At 36.4% G+C, this 17,833-nt stretch overlaps 1 protein-coding gene across 1 annotated transcript in view; it reads left to right on the forward strand.

Moving 5' to 3' along the window:
• Positions 1 to 17,833, forward strand: part of sema3e (sema domain, immunoglobulin domain (Ig), short basic domain, secreted, (semaphorin) 3E) — a 66,180-nt gene that overhangs the window by 35,121 nt on the left and 13,226 nt on the right. Inside the window, exons 3-10 of the mRNA XM_088923393.1 lie at positions 1,205 to 1,264; positions 1,785 to 1,904; positions 7,486 to 7,579; positions 9,249 to 9,365; positions 14,885 to 15,027; positions 16,535 to 16,649; positions 17,264 to 17,333; positions 17,518 to 17,662. Coding sequence (XP_088779519.1) covers positions 1,205 to 1,264; positions 1,785 to 1,904; positions 7,486 to 7,579; positions 9,249 to 9,365; positions 14,885 to 15,027; positions 16,535 to 16,649; positions 17,264 to 17,333; positions 17,518 to 17,662 — 864 coding nt within the window. The remainder of the gene's footprint in view (positions 1 to 1,204; positions 1,265 to 1,784; positions 1,905 to 7,485; positions 7,580 to 9,248; positions 9,366 to 14,884; positions 15,028 to 16,534; positions 16,650 to 17,263; positions 17,334 to 17,517; positions 17,663 to 17,833) is intronic.

Below are 17,833 nucleotides of genomic sequence, written 5' to 3' on the forward strand. Positions count from 1 at the left end.
ATAAATGTAACATATTCTGACAATCAAATTCTTCGATTAAAGAAAAGAAAATGCACAAGAAGCTGATTCTGGAACCTAGAAGTAAACTGTAAAGCAGTTTCACAACCATTATAGGGAAAATTGTTTATAAAACAAAACAAAGAGATGTTAATACTGTATTTGCAATAATTTGCCAAGTTATTTTGCACAATCCAGTATGCTGGATTCTTTCAGAATTAGTCAGTGTTAGAACTGCTTTGAATAAAGGACTAAAGGAGCAAACTATATGACAAAGTGCCTGTAACATTCATGTATAAGCATATGCATGTTAGAATCTTTCTGCAGTGAAATATCTACTGCACAGCTTGTACATCTTACTTAATTCTTTCATACATCAAATTACATTAGTTATTACAGACTAGTGAGCAGAAAGGGCCACTTCATGTCACAATTTGTGTGAACTCTCACTTTTGCCTGTGGCAAAACCAGGGGTTTATGACAACATGATGACTTATAGTACAGTATTTTCACAAAATTCACGATTTTGTAATTTGAATTTGTAAAATTTTCTATGTCATTAATGAATTTATTTAATAACTGGTCTGAGAAACTGGGACTGCAGTTCCCCTTTAAAATAAATCTGAAATGGTTGCTGCTTTCTTTCATATTTTTAATTAAAAATAATAACATTTTTCTTTAATATTTGCTAGTTTTCTCCCATCTAACATAAACTGAAGAATATAGTGTAATAAAGTGCAAGCAGAGCAAAGTCTGCAAAACAAAATGTACCTGAAAGAAGACACATTTTATTCCAAACTATTTTACAATGGTTTAGATATTATTTAGCTCTCAGCTCATACAATCAACTCAGAATGAAAGTCATACCTAACCTAACATCCAATACAAACATTAAATGGAGCTCTCTTTATGAAAATATTTCTCTAATTGAAACCTTGTAATGCTAACGTGAAGAATGAATGTAGGCATTCTAGTTAATTAGGAAGATTTCCACTTCAGTTCTTGCACAAACAATTATTAACCAAAGTAAAGATGTTAATTTCCCTAAGTTAAACAGAAATAAACTTTTGCACAAAAAGAACTCATTGTCTTTTGCAGTACTTCAAAGATATAGTATATTGTCTGCATATGTAACACTTAAACAGAATTTCCTCCAGAGGGCCAAATGACCTTACCATTCAGGAGACATATTCTTTTTGAATTACAGATACACTGGTCCAGCACACAAATACAGGTTGAGGAATGTCAAATGAAAGGCAAAGACAAGGTAAGTTTATTCAGCCTGAAAAAATAGCTAAAGACGCAAAGTATCAGACATATTGTGCTGTAGAAAGCTGATATGCATTGTAAATGGTATTGTTAGTCACAAAGATTGTCTCATTATTAAAACAGACAATTTTATGGTTTAATAAAATATTTTGTTTCTCCTGCAATATATTGACATGACTGATGTGTATTGTTAAAAAAAATTAATTTAAAAAAATAAGAAAACTGCATAAAATATGGATTCTATGGATTTTCTTAGTGTTCCAGATTTAAAAATAATCAGTGTATTAAACAAGAACCTTATGCCATTATATTTTTTCAGATTTTTCTATGCAAGTGTCACTAGTTTTCCAGAAGTACATACTGTAGGTCTAGATTTGATCAAATGTGTATTCAAACCAAAGCATTGCAATGCAGTGAGACACACAGTAAATAATGTACTGATTTTTTTTCCTACATTTGTAATCTCAAGTCAGTTATGAAAGAAGTCTTTTTTGTGTTTTGTTATGTATTTTGTATAGTTTGAATGTGCAAATTTCATCAAGATCCTCCACCCTTACAACAGAACACATCTGTTGGCATGTGGGACAGGGGCATTTGATCCTGTCTGTGCCTTCATACACATGGGACACCGGAGGGAGGTGAGACCACAATTTGACTATCATATGGATTCCAAAAAATGTACAATGTTGTTTCAGAATGATAAAACAAAGCTCAGGACCATTCATGACTTTTTGGATTTTTAATAAAAAAACAATATTTTATTACATTTTATTCACATTGGCCCATTTTACACTTGCATTGGTCACTGACGTATGATCTAAAACGTAAAATGTCAGATATTAATTTTTGATAGCTTACAGTTATAGGTTTTTATAACATTGTAGTGACTGCTATTGAAATATAGGTGACACTTAAAAGACAATGACACTTTTGTAAAGGAACTACTCCAAACCACTCAGACAGCCAGGGCACTCCTGTTTGTAAAGCATCAGGTCATGTTCTGCAGCACAACAAGAAAACAAACCTGAAAAAAAAACATAATGGAGTGAAACAGCTGGACTCAGTACAATAGACTATTCATCACTCTGCACATACCTAATCCCTCACCCTTCTCCCGGTTTGCCCTCATGGGAGCACTACCATATTGTAAGGCTGCATCTAAATGTAACTATTAAGTGGTAAGTACAGTAAGTTTGCTTTAAGATACAGTGGGTACTGTATTTACAGTAGGTATGTTTCACTGTGGCATAAAATGGAAAAAAGAGTTTGGTAAAAATGGTAAAAAGTGAATTAGAAAAAGATAAGAAGCAATTAATTTAAATGCTTATTTCTTAAGAGGAAAAAAATATTTTGCAGGTAATCTCTGCTTGTCATCTGGGCACCAGTAGAAAATAATCATTTTACCATTCGTAGTGAGGACTTGAATGAAGAACCCTCTGTTCCTCTCTGAGGGATTCTGTAGCTACTGTACAAAGTCTGTTAAGTATCTGAGGACAAATTATTCAGAATTTCTAGTTTCACATTGATTATGCAAGAGAGAATCAGGAATTCTCTTTTTTTCAGAATGTACAGAACATTATCTCTTAATGAAATACAACAGGTAGTTATTATAAACAAATTCACTTTTAGCACATTTCCTTTTGTGCAAGTTTCATATTGAGTCACCATGTGTATTTTAACAGGGGCTTTAAACTTTTATCATTATAAAAGCCACAATGTACAGCTATTAAAAATAAATTGGCAGTCTTTTAGCAAGTCTAAATTTGGTGACTGACCATAAGCAAAATAATTATGTTAAATACTACAGGAGTGAAAAATGTATAAAAGAACTCTATTATATATCTTCCGAAGGTCAAACCTCCATTTGTGTTTCCTGACATTTAGTGAGTTTGTTTTTGTGCTCATTTTTTCATTATTCAAGAAGAGGATTTGCATCAACAGGCACAGAATGAAAACAAACATTCCAGGTCTCCCATAGGAACCCACTCCAACTGAGAAACATTTCTGAAAGACAAAAAGAACTTCCTCAGAATGTGCCTCATGAATACATCTGCTTCGGGGGTCAAGTGCATTTTATGTGTGGTCTTCTAGCAATGTTTTAAGTGATTACTCATTCAGCAAGTGTCATAAGACCATCAGTATAAGACCATAAGTTTAAAGTTGAAACTCAAGTTGAAATTTTATTATAGTGATCTTAATAAGGAAGACATTAGAAGATTTACAATTCTATCCTTTTTAAAGTATAAGTAAGACAAATAAATCTTAAACATAGAACTAGAAACATCTGCTTAATAAAATGAAAATAAAACAGCTGCTGGCTCATTTTGTGACTCAAATTTATATCTTATTTTTTACATATGAACAGTTTTACAGTTTTAAATATATTTACGATATAAGAACATGACAAAGATTAAGAGTAATGAAAGTGTAAGCCAATCTGACCATTATACTCATTGGCATTTTCAAGCTATATCATTATGAGCTCTGACATGCTCGGCATTTTTCTTCTAGGGAGTAATAGGCCAATTGTGGGACAGGTTGCGTATATGATTTAGACCAAAGTAAACATAACATTCAATTGTTGAAATCATGAATTTTTAAGATCCATTTCAGTGGTAAGCTATTGGAATGTGCTGTGCTACGGATTTTATTTGTATGAGTCTTCTAATTACATTGCTTTTACATTTTTGTTTTCCGATAATACAGTATGCATATTTTGAAAGTTTATTTTCCTTAATGTCTCACATAATAATAGAGTAACTCCACAGGATTTTAGAAATGCAGTAAAACCTTTTTCATACATCCATTAATGAAATGCCTACATTTTTATTTCATTTTATGCTATGTCTGAGCAGTACAGTCAAAGACATCTGAGTGATGAAAAGAGACTAGTAAGGAAGAGGTCAAGACTTTCCAAAAAACTGATGAGCTAAAAAAGTCCATTAATCTATTAATAGAAAGCCACTTGTTCCTTCAAGGGTTACTATTCCATATTCCATCCCAAGTCACAGGTACACAGGAGGCAAGGTTGGGCAAAAACATGCATATAAACAGAGGGATAATTTAGAGACCCCAATTAACCTACTGTAGGCATCATGTCTTAAGAAGATGGAAGAAAACCAGTATGACTACAAGGAGTACATAAAAAATTTCCACACAGAAAGCAATTCAATTCATAATCGAACCTAAGACCCTAGAGCCAGCAATTCTAGCCACCACATTAATGTTTAGTACTAATGTATGAATGTCACATCACCACAGAGCTCTTTTTTCTTAAAATTTGAGAATTTTGTTTTGAACGTCATGTACAGTATCACTCATTTAGCCTCTCTCACAGTTGACGATGACTGTCTTCCAAGATCATCATATCTGTTGGATCCAATGATGCCTCATGGAGCATGTTTAGATCAACAGTTTAAGTCTTTAAAGTAGTGCTATGAGCTTCTTCAAACAATAGATAACAGCTTCTACATCTAAGTTTTCATTTTGTATTTTTGTTCTTGTTTATATCAGCACTGACATAACCTGCAGCTGTGAAATTGAAATTTATGTTAATCTAACTTGCATTCAACTAATTGCATTCTGCAATTTCCCTCATGGGATCAATAAAGTATCTGTCTATCATCTATCTACAGTATCTGTATTCAACCATTCTGATATATTTTAACAATTTTCCAAATAACTCTTCCTAGAACAGTTGTGGCAAAATGCATAAATATTGATTTTGTTTCCTTCCAGAATGTAGTCTTTGAAAATATAATTATGAAATCCCAAACCTGATATTATACAAGGTGAATCCTCAGTACATGATTTAATCACGCTAAAAAAATCCATAAAAAGGCATGTTCAAAGACATATGCTCAAAACCTGAACATTTAACAATGATAAAAAAAATAGTGAGGTCAGGCATTACAGAAAAAAAGGTTTTATCTACTCTCTAAAGAATAGAATGGATATTTCTAAAGGTTTAAAACTAACCAGGTTTTCCCCCCAATCACTGTGTGCATTGGTGGGCTTTATGAAATTCAGGTGCTGCATTCTATCATGTTAACATGAAAAAGACCTTTCCAAGCACCATAATCCAATTGAGCTGGAAATTTCACCTTATAAATGTGAACCATATTGGCTTGAAAGCCCTGTGTGAAATTGATGAATGTTCTTGTTTATTCTTTAAATCTCTAAATCAGTGATGTGAAGAGTACAAAATTAATTAGAAAATAATTTCCTACTCCATGATGTGATATTTACCATAAAGAACTGATTGCCGATTTTTTCAGATTTTTTTTTAATTTCTTGGTAGACCCAGACAATGTGGATCCACAGCTGAAATGTTGTGTTTTCTTTTCTTATCTATTCAGCATGAAATAAACCTTTACTTGATTTTCTCTGAATTTAAGTACCTTAAATTAATGGTGCTAATTCTGAGCACCATTCGATTCAGAATTAATAGCAGGATTAAAAATATTATATTTTTTCCAAAACTGGTTAAAGTTCACACAGGGCTTTTGCTATGTATTTTATATTATGCTACAATGCAAAAAGTTCTCTGGCAAGGAAATTAAACAAGTCCTGATGTCATTATGGAAATATGAAATACTTAAATGTAGATGATTGATTAAGACATTAAAATCAATGACCTAAACATAATTTAAGATCCAAATAAATTTCTATTTATGGATTCTTGACGTAATATTTTATTGAATAATACCATACAGACACTTGCATTAACCAGATCCACTGCTGTCTCATGTGAAGAGATAAGATTGTAATGTTCCGTCCATTTCATTTTATGAGCAATACTGTATGTAATAAGTTGAGTGATTACAGAGTGCAACTGCTCAGCAGTGGCAACACTTATAAATCATTATCCATATTGGGTTAGAAGCTTAACAAGAATATACAGTACTTTATGCTAAGCAAGCACTTAAGCTTTAGGAAAAAAATATAATTCAAACTACTAGATACAATAAGAAACTCTTTTATGACCTATTCTCTCTTATTAAAGTTATGATGATTAAAAACATAATTATCAATTTTTGTGAAAATATTAAATCTTCATTTTTTTTTCAAATTTCCATGAAGGCCTGTTTTGAGGTTAACCCAGACAACAGAGATTTTTATTTTAAAAGGATTTCCTTTTCATTATGTCTCTATTGGAAAGATTTCTCATTAGTCACACTCTTGTCTCTGAAGAGACGTTTGGCAAAAGGACAGTCATCTGGCCCCAGCTGACTTTCATTACAAAGCTCCATGAAAGACTGGATCCAATATAAACCATTATAGATCAACATGCTGTTCATGAGGTGAAATGACATGCATGGTTATTCGAATTATCTGTCATTAATTTGTTGTTGGGCTCAGAGCTTGGTATGGCTGTGCTATTGATATCAGTGTGTGATATGGGAATTCAGATATTGACCTAAATGTACTAGGTGCCTTTACTTGATGTAAACAGTAATAAAGGAGTGGAATGATTCACAATTATGGAACATTATTTTTCTCATACAACCCTGTATTGATGTGTAACCTAAATCAATGTTTATCAGTCCTGTTCATCGGGGATCACTGTGTCTTCTGCTTTTCATTCCAGCTAAATTATCATTGGCTTAAATGAACCTTTAATTATTCAATTTCAGTAATTAAAATGGAGATTTTTAGTTAACTTGTAAAATTATATGGGTTATTTGTGTATTGAATTTCTGGACCTGAAAGCAATTCAAACCTTACAATTAAGCTAATTATGAGTTCAATTCAGGACTCAATTAAGTCTTTGTTAGCTCAATCAGATTGAAAAAAGTGCAGCTTTGCTCTCCATTATAGTACAACACAATCTTAAACTTAAAAACAGTCAATTGCAAGCTGTTGTATGACCTGAGTGTTGGGAGTAAAAAAAAAGCACATCACCCTCTGGCTCAGTCTATATAGTACTTGACTGTTAACATTCTATAAATAATATTCTGCTCTACAAAAATAAATGGCCAGTATGATGAAGTCTCAACAACTAATTCATTCAAAGCTAAAGTATATTTTTTTGGTTTTCATGGCTGTCATTATTGTTTTAGGCCAAAACATTATTTTTTATTGCCAGCTATTTTACAGAAGAAGAGAGTTTGGCAAAACAGTTCTACGTTGATCCATTATTGCTTACACTGACAACAGGTCAACAGCATTAAAAATGGCATAACTTCTTAATGTATAAACATACATATTCTTCTTTAGGACAGATTGTTTAATCTTGAGACCAACCACATTGAAAGTGGAAGAGGCCGCTGCCCCTTTGATCCAAATAGCCCGTGCATTTCAACATTGTCAAGTGAGTATTTCTAATTTCATTTCTACTCAGAGATACAAAAGAAGAATATATAGAAGTGACATCCATGGTTATAACAGCTATATATTCATACTGTATATGGTGGTATAAATAATTACATTATCATATTTTGGTCATTATTATTCTGTCTTTCGGGTTTTCATGTCACAGAATTCTGGAGTGCATCTATGGGTGAAAAATGCTTTATTTGTGCTTCATTAATGACAAAATATGCTAAAGAGTTTAATCAAGTTCCTAAAAAGCATATACATTTTGTACATGCAAAAGTCATTTTGGGAGTGTTGGGTGTATCAGGTCTACTTCTGCCATATAAGAGTTTACCCCTTAGCAAACTGGAAGGTAATGAGGTACCACAAACAAATTCAAAACCTTCCTTAATTGGAAACAACTTGGAACAAGGAGTCACTTTCACTTGCCTGTGGCTAAGGGCTGAGTCTTCTAAGACGTTTCTCATTACAACACTCACACCACACTTATTGGGATTATTTGCTTTACCATTAAGATCACACTTTAACATTTATAATGTGGTAGACAAATTATCTACAACTCTGAGGAGATCATAAGGACATAAGAATGATTACAAACCAATGGCCCATTAAACCCAGTTGATCCCACATGCTGGATTTGGAGTTCTAAATTGGTTTTTATCACATCTGTTATTTGTTGTGTTGGTATAGACTATGGCCAACAGCACTCTGTGTTATTATTGTTATTATCGGATGTACTGTCAGTTGGAATATTTTGTTTTAGAAGTTTGCTGCTTGAAAAGTCTCTAATATTACAAGTCACGCATCCAATTATGCATGGGGGCAGAGTGGTACTGTGGCTAAGGATCTGTGCCTGTGGCTGGAAGGTTGCCTGTTCAAATCCCGCAGCTGACAGAGAAATCCTACTCTGTTGGGCCCCTGAGCAAGGCCCTTAACCCCAACTGTTCCAGGGGTGCTGTACAATGGCTGACCCTGCACTCTGACTCCATGCTTCTCTCCCTGTCTGTGTCTCATGGAGAGAAAGCTGGGGTATGCGAAAAGACAAATTCCTAATACAAGAAATTGTACTGTATATGGCTAATAAAGTGATCTTATCTTATCTAATTATTTTGACCCTAAACATCCAAAAGGTTTTCTTTCTTTTGGATTCTGCCAGTTAGCTAAATAATAGTAATATCTTACTTGGTATACTTTGGTATATCGTCTATCAATTTACATTCATCAACAAACATCTAAATACTGTACTTTCAGCCATCTGGCAAATTCTGCCTGAAATTCATGAATATTTACTTCTGTCAATAACATATTATTTTGCGTTTTTAGTTAATTAACAACACTTTCAACAATATAATACCTGAAACAATTCCTCTGAAAGGTTTCACATTAGCTTTAAACATACAGTACAATTGATCAAATGCCTATAGCTTAGTTTTCCATCTTATCACTGTGGTTTGTTTCTCTACAGTCAAATTAAGGAGCTGATTTCATAATTCAGGGTCGTTTCATGCTGTATCTTCAAATGTGGGGCTTCTGCATTGTTCTTACCCACTTTTGTTATACATTTTATGAAAAACCTTGATTCATGCTCTACATTAAAAACCTGAATATATCAATAAGATGACATGTAAATTGATTTATTTTAACAACATGATTTTGTTTTCTAGGGGGGGAACTATTTGTTGGACTTTACACTGATTATTGGGGAAATGATGCTACTGTCTTTCGAATGAGCAACCATTCTTATACAAGAACAGAGACTGATGACAAACAGCAGCTGAATGGTGAGAAAAGTGGCCTCTAACTATTACCAGTGAGGCAAATTCAAAAGGGGGAAAAAATACAGCTATTTACCTTTATGGGTTCTGTCCTACTCAATGACGGAGCTGTTATAAACCTTGCAGATTGTGAGATCTAAAGGTTTTACAAAATTTATATCAAAGGATAATGAAGTCTTTTTAGTATGAAATGTCAGACTGTCAAAATTAAACTGTTACAAATTTCTCTCACAGTCACTCCACTTGTCACCTATAGCAATCAAGCAGTTTCATAATACTGTACAAGCAGGACTTGGTTGTGTTTTTTGTGTTTTCATTATTAAAATTATGTCTTCTTAAATGGCTGTTTTTACAAATTCTTAATTATATATTCTTATTTTAGTTATTTTAATTCAACTAAAATCTTAGAAATGGCTGTTGTTACTTAATTCCATCACCATCTTGCATAAAACTGAAGAATTTCAGTCAATGTTTAGAGCTGCCCATAGCACAGGAGCTGCATTAGTCAGGGTGACTAATGACTTGCACAAGGCTGCAGATGCAGGGCATCAAAATCTGTTAATTCTCTTGGACCTCCCTACAGCATCTGACACTACAGATCATATTACCCTCTTAGAGTGTCTTAGGAAAACCATTGGACTTTCAGTAACAGTCTTAAGTCTTAAACAGTAACTGTTTGCAGTTATATCTTTTTAATACATGTGAATATGTTACTCTTAGTTAGTGTAAGTCATCTTCTTCTGAGGTCTCCTCACTACCTGCTCCTATTGGATCAAGTTACCAGGAAGAGCAGTATTAGTTTTTATTGCTACACTGACTACACCCAACTTTATGTAAGGAAAGCTCCAAATGCATTTGTAGCCTCTGACAATCTTACGAGTCTGTCTTGAGGAGGGTGGGGCTTGGATGAAGTGTAATTTTCTAAAATTAAACAGTAGTAAAACAGAATTACTGCTGGGCACCCCTCGCCAGATCCAGCATGCCAATCTCATATCTCATCTCATAACATTCCAGTAACTACTTCTGTCACTTACCTAGATGCTAGGATGAATTCTTACTAGGCTTTTGATGGTCACATCCAAAATATTTGTAAACATTATTTTTCTTCACCTCCAAAATATTGCTAAGATCCTGCCTGTTCTCTCTCAATCTGCTGTCTGCGAGTTTCAAAGACTGTTTTTAAGATTTTGCTTCTCATCATTCTCATCATTATATGTGCTCATGGAACTGTCCCTCCCTATCTTAAAGGACTGCTCCAACTCCAGACTTCCTCCTGGAACGCCAGGTCTACTTCACAATTTAAAATCTATGTCCCAAAGATTAAGCTGTGTTCTATAAGAAGCCTTGCCTTTTTTCCATTGCTCCCTGTCTCTGGAATCACCTACCTCATGATATCAAGCCAACCCAGTCCTTTGCTGTTTTTAAACCAAGCTTTAAAACATCTGTAATTTTGGTACTGCCTGATTTTATCCTGTTGTACTGATTTAGATTTGTTTAATTTACTTGTATTGTTCTGTACATCTTGGTGTCTGATATTATTCTGTATTTTGTCTTGTTTATTAATTGGGTGGCATACAGTATATTCAATTGTATTGTACTGCACTTTGAGACTGATTTACAAAAAGTGCACTATCAATAAAATCTGCAATTATATGTTCACTGTTCAACATTTCACAACATTATGATGGAAAACATGTATTTTAGTAGTCAGTATGCATACATAAAATATTCCTGTTATGAGCGCTGTCTTGCTGCGTCTCTCACCCCACGATTGTCATGGGAAACTGGAACATTTTCACAAGGACTTACGGTTTTCCTGGGCTTGCCCCTCAGACCGGGTCCCCTTTTAGGAGATCTGTTCAAATTATTAATTATCTCAATTATTAATTTCCTCATTTTCCCTTATAATGCCGAGGCACCTCTATTGCAGTACTGCCCTCACATATCCTGTTTCCCTTGTTGCTGCGGACTGAATCTTCAGCAGCTTTTCCGGGCTGTTCCTCCTCCCTGGAAATCCAACCACTTTCCGTTGGCCCCCACCTTTCATTGATTGCTCGACTTCATTTTTGGGGGTAGCATAGCTGTCCAGTTAACCAGGGCTCCTCTACAATTGCCCTCACCTTGTGCCGCAGAAGCAACGTGTCTCATTGGCCTGACAACACTTCCCTTCGAGCCCTCAGTATGACAGCGCTTCCCTACAAGTCTTTACCCTGCACTGCACTCCAGTGTTCTTTTCTCCACATGGTGCCTACTGGTCTTCATCCTAGAACCCTGGACTCCATTCTCCTGGCTCCCCCTTTTTCTGTTGGTGGACCAAATTCTCTCCAGGGGCAGCATCCCTCGTCCAGGACCTTTGTTTTAGGACTTTTTTTCTCTACAGTGCTACCTTGATCACTTTTTCTTTGTCCTTCCTTGCCACCTTCCAGCAATCCAGTGGAGCCTTATCCTTTTGTTCCCAGGGAGCCAGACATTAGGAATCCACTCTGAAGCCTGGTGAGTGAAACCCTGTTAGCCTGAGTGTCCTGAGGATTCCAGTGCTCTTGGGCTCTGGCTGGACGATTCCCGAGCAGCTGTGTTGACCCAGGGCTCCAGAAGATGTGAGGGGGCTAAAGGATGGGTCATTTTGTCACCCGTTATTAGAAGATGTCTTTTCTGGTCTGATCCAAAGGGTGTTTGGGTATCTACCAGCTTGCTGACCTGCATCACTGGCAACTCAAGAGAGCTGCTCCTCAGACCCGTGTGGCCCCCCTTTTCTGCTAGCTCGGCAACAGGAATCTTCTCCGAAGCCGAGAGAGTGACAGCTCAAGAGCCAAGGCTCCTAGATTCTGGTTGATGGGCTCTGTGGCACACGCTTTCTCTTTTCTTGCCCAGAGAGCAGAGAGCCGGTTTCTCCTCAGACGCTCCCACCTCACCTATTCCACTACCAGTCTGCCTGCCTGTACCCCAGGCTACTCAAGAGCTAGGCTACCAGCTATCTCTGCTGTGCCCCCTTTTGGGGAGCTCGACAGTAGGAATCTGCTCTGAAGCTGAGAGAGCGACATCCCAACAGTAATTCCGATCAATGAGCAGAGGTGGACAATTTCTCTGAAGACTGGCCTTCGCCATGCCAGCGTTTTCCCTTTTTTCGCCTGGGAGGTGGACAACTGGCTTCTCTTCAGACTGTCGCTTCTTTGCCTTTTTTTGGCTAGGGATGATTACGCCCCACCGGCCAATAATCTCTTATTCTATTGACACTTTACTTTCCCTTCATCTCAGTGCACGTTTCCACCACGCTTCAGTTTCTTGCGCTTGGGTTCAACAAAATCACTGTCACGAATGTTGGAAAGGACGAACCGTGGAATGGCAGGAGAGCGAAAAAGACCCTATGCGTATCGGCGAGACGGGGGTTAGACTGGGCTCAGCTGTTCAGGAAATGCCATATAGAAACCTATGCCTTCAGGTAGCGGATGTGGGCGACCTGGTGCTAGGCAGGTTTCAGGACATCCGAACCTTGATGCTGAGTGAGGAGCAGAGCAGAAGCAGTAAGTAAATAGGCTACACAACAAGACACACCAGAAAGACATAAATACACAGGAAACTAGGAACAGGAGAGAAGTAGAATGCCCTCTAGGTGTACTGGGCATGACAGTCCCCTCTCCTTTAAGGGCGGCTCCTGACGCCCCCAAAAAAGAGCTGCACAGCACTGGGGGGAGGAAAACCTCATTTAACTGAAAGGAAACCTCCGGGAGTCCACGGCTGAGAGGTACCCCCTCCTCTGGGGAACCTTTATTGAGTAGAGGAGGGGGGGGCTGGATTGGGCTCAGGAGGAGCACGACAAAAAAAAACAGACTGAACAAGCAAAAGTCAAGAAACAACGAAAATAAACCCTGACGGAACAGGGGAACAAATAACACATAAGGGCATGGAAGCTAGACCAGGGGGCGTGGGAGCCTGGAGCCAGGGAGACCAGGGGCCGTGGGAGCCCGGAACATGGAAGCAGCAGGGGGAGTGGGAGCCCGGGACAGAGACAAAACACACAATAAGTATAAACCCTGACGGAACAGGGGAACAAACAACACGTAAAAGAAACAACCCACAACAGAGAGGGAGGGCAGGGGGCGTGGAAGCTTAGACCCAGGAGTAAAGAAAAAAAAATACCAAAAGCCAGGAAACAAAAATAATTTTAAAAAAACGCACGTGGGGTCTAGAGTAGGCTCAGCATTCTGTCACGAATGTCAGAAAGGACGAACCGTGGAATGGCAGGAGAGCGAAAAAGACCTTATGCGTAGCGGCGAGACGGGGGTTAACCTGGGCTCAGCTGTTCAGGAAATAGAAACCTATGCCCTCAGGTAGCAGAGGTGGGGTGACCTGGTGCTAGGTGGGTTTCAGGACATCCGAACCTCGATGCTGAGCGAGGAGCAGAGCAGAAGCAGGAAGTAAATAAGCTACACAACAAGAAACACCAGAAAGACATAAATAATCACAGGATACTAGGAACAGGAGAAAAGTAAAGCGCCCTCTAGGTGTACTGACGTGGCAATCACTATGCCCATGCTGTATTCAGCCATGTTGTAATTCAGCGATTTCCAAAACATCATTACAAAGAAATTAATGTAAATAAACCATTTAAGGTTTAATGTATCTCATTACTTTTATACATTTAAGATGTGTTTATATTATTCTTTTTCCAGTGGGGCTAAATTTTTGTTTTTGTGGACAACGTTGGGTTGTGATATGAGGATTGTGGTATGATAGCAATCTGATGTCTACAGTTTTTAGTGTGAGAAAGAAAAAGGATGTGTTTCTCAGCAATGGTACTGTATCAACACCTTTTTCTCAGTATACACAATGCACAGTATAAAGTAGCTTTGCAGAACCTTCATTCACTATATAATCATTCTTATAGTGATTTTCATTTTCATTCTTAGTAATGATCTTAGATCATTCTTAGTGATTTTCTGTTCTAGCAGGAAAAAAACTCTTTTTGCTTCTGTTTATTATTTTTTTCATCAGCAGGAAAGCATTCTACACATCTTTTATCCATCCATTGACAACTAATCATACGGTCACCCTAATGACTCTTTGGAACTGTTTAGCTTATTTTCCCTGCAATCATTGCAAATAAAGGGTTATGGGAGTCTGGAACAAGCTACGCTATTGTGTTGCTGAAATTGATGCCCTAGCTTTTAAGAAATGTTTGGATAATATTGGTGTGATGGGCATATAAATTAGCTACTAAACATTAAATGTGCCAGACATGCTGAATTCCTTCTTCTTGTTTATAAACATTTTAATGGTCTTATGTTCTTTAAGGCCCTGTTCATTAAACTAGCTCAAGGGACAGTGCAGAAATATTCGTTTTAGAAATATCTATTAGAGTAGAGACTATAAACTTCAGCCTATTGTTGATAGCTGTTGATGGCAGCTGTATTACATCCACTTACAGTAGTCACTGGGAAGTTTGTGCTCATTGTTTTATTTTAAAACAGATCTTAGATTATTAATCTAAGATTAATATGGCCTGTTTTATGTTTTTGTTTTTTCAGATCCAAAATTTGTTGGCTCTTTTGTAATTCCTGACAACAATGACCATGATGATGATAAAGTTTATTTCTTCTTCACTGAAAAAGCTATTGAAAAAGAAAGCGGTATTAATGCTGTTTACACTCGGGTGGCAAGAGTCTGTGCGGTAATTTTGACATTTTGATTTATTTTTTAATTTTTTTAAATACATTTCAAATAAAATAATGAAAATGTCAGTCCCATTAAAAATAAATATTCTTTTTCAGATTTTCTGTAGTTGTTGTAACTTTCATTAATTGCAAACACAAGTTTAATAAACATTTCTGTCAGCATGAAATTGATCTAATATATTGTATCTTAAAAGCACTCAGACGTTGAAGTCAGAAAGTCACTGTAATGAATAAAGATGCAAAAGTATTTTAAAGATATGCTGAAAGATATGTTGCTTTATACTGAAGTATATTGCTACCACCAAGGGAAAAAAATCACCCCCTTATCTCGTAATTACAAGTATCTCGTAGTTACGAGATAAAGAATTATCTCGTAATTACGAGATAGCAATGATTACTTCAGTGTACAGTATGTACAACCTGTGCACTGAACGCATCTAGAAGCTAGCATGAACTTGGCTGGCACTTTCAGTTTAATGATCGTGTCAATGTCCAGCGCTGCAGAATTTTTATGGATTTACTTTCAACTGGGCTTTAGGCATAATGAAATCTTGCAAGTTTTAGCAAATATGAAGAGAATCATTATAAGCATGAGGACAAGTTTTGTGGGATTTAGAGATCAAAGCAATGATGACTGAGTTATGAACAGTTATGCAGTATGTGCAATGAGTTCCACTGCTTAAAACTGTAAGTCCGCACATAGCGATATAGGTATTATATGACAAATGTACTATCGCATGATCACATTAAGTATGCAATAATTACTGTCTCATAATTACAAGATAATTCGCTATCTCATAATTATGAGATAATTTTCTCAGAATTACGAGATAACTTTGTTGTAATTACAAGATAAAGGTGAGGTTTTTTTTCCTTGGTGGCAGCAATGCTGTAAAGTAAGATTTAATTCCATGTTGGTTCACATTCAAAGGTGAAGGTACAGAACCATTATTGAATAATAAAATATATAACTATACCAAAGGCTGGTATTCCAAACTGTCAAAGCAGTAGATCATTATATGTGGTAAGTTACAGAAGGAAAGATTAGCATACAGTATATCATTATTAGAAGCTTTAAACAAGGGATTCTATTTCTAGGGTACTATCTGTGTTGTACATGTATGCTCTCCCCATGTTGCGTGGATTTCCTCCAGGTGCTCTGGTTTCTTTCAACAGTCCAAAGACACACTTTTCATACTTGTAGATTGATTGGCTTCTGAGAAAATTGGCCCTGATGTGATCATGTGCATGTTTGTGTCTTTGTTTGCCCCCCGTTGGACTGGAAGGCTCTATCCTGCCTTGAGCACGTTGCTTGCTGGCACTGGCTTCCCCGCAACCCTGAAGTGGTTAGAAAAAGGATGGGTGGATAATAAATTGATAAGAATTACATGCTTTACACAGGTACAATGCCAGAAACCAGACCACCTTACTATTGCTGTCATCTTTCAATTTTCAATCTTCTGTAGATGTATTTTACACATGATCTTTGTCCTTTCTACTCAGAATGACCTAGGAGGTCAGAGGATGTTGGTGAATAAATGGACCTCCTTCCTAAAATCACGGCTAGTCTGTTCTGTGCCTGGGACCAATGGGATTGATACATATTTTGATGAGCTTGGTAAATGCTGTTTTTGAACATAATATGGAGCAAATTCACTTTAAACGCCGTTTTCATTTTGCTCTGACAGTCTTTAGTTTGAAAATTAACCCTTTATTTCAACAGAGTAAATTCTCATTCACAATTATATATTGGAGAGTACCTGTTTACACAGCAGTGAATTTGTTATAGCATTTTACTTTGAAAAAACATGACTCAAAGGCACAGTAGCATTCCATTCAGGTTTTAAACCCATGACTCTCCAGTCTGGATTCCAGAGTCATAACTACTACACCCCTCTGCTACCTCTGAGTCAGACATCTGTTGTAATTTCCAATGATTTAATGAAACTCCAAGTTCTTAGTAAGTCTAGTTGTCAAAACAAATATTAAGGAAAATGTAATGTGTGAATACTGATATTCTATGGCATAGTTCTGACAAAACATTATGTTATGCTTTAGATATATATGGATTAGACTTAGTCAAGACTTCCATGGCAGTCAGCACCCTACTGTGCTGTCACATATCTAGCAAGGAAGAAATAGAAAACACCTGTTTAGCTCATTTGGGTCAATGCACATGAAACATGAATTTAAATGCATACTTTTTAAAGCTTTTTCATACATGTCTTTTAGAGGATGTGTTCCTGCTGAAGAAGAAGGATGAAAAGAATCCTGAGATTTTTGCTTTATTCAGCACAACAAGGTATCAGTACTTTTTCTCACGAGTTCATGTACAACTACATTATTTTGCTTACCTTTCAACAAATAGAAATCCATTTACTCATTCATTATTCTGAATGAAATTGTCCTATTTATATGTCGCTCATGCTCAGAATAGATCTCCTTTTAATTATAATAATGTTTTTACATTTCTTTTTTTCCCATAGCAATGTTTTTAAAGGATACGCTGTGTGTGTCTACCACATGAACGATATCCGTGCTGCTTTCAATGGGCCATATGCACACAAAGAACAACCAGAGTATCACTGGACATTCTTTGAAGGGAAAGTTCCTTTTCCAAGGCCTGGATCAGTAAGATCATATACTAACATTTGACTGTGGCTAACTCTTTACTTCTAACTCTTGGTTTATCAGTGTAAATCAAAATTCTAATAATCATCCTGCTTTACATTATTTTAATTATTGCTATTTTATTGTGCTTTCCCTGGAACTTGAATTGCACTTCCAATTTATGCTAGCCTC

The sequence above is a fragment of the Atractosteus spatula genome, chromosome 8 (genome assembly GCF_055471065.1).
Source record: "Atractosteus spatula isolate fAtrSpa1 chromosome 8, fAtrSpa1.hap1, whole genome shotgun sequence".
Taxonomy (NCBI): domain Eukaryota; kingdom Metazoa; phylum Chordata; class Actinopteri; order Semionotiformes; family Lepisosteidae; genus Atractosteus; species Atractosteus spatula.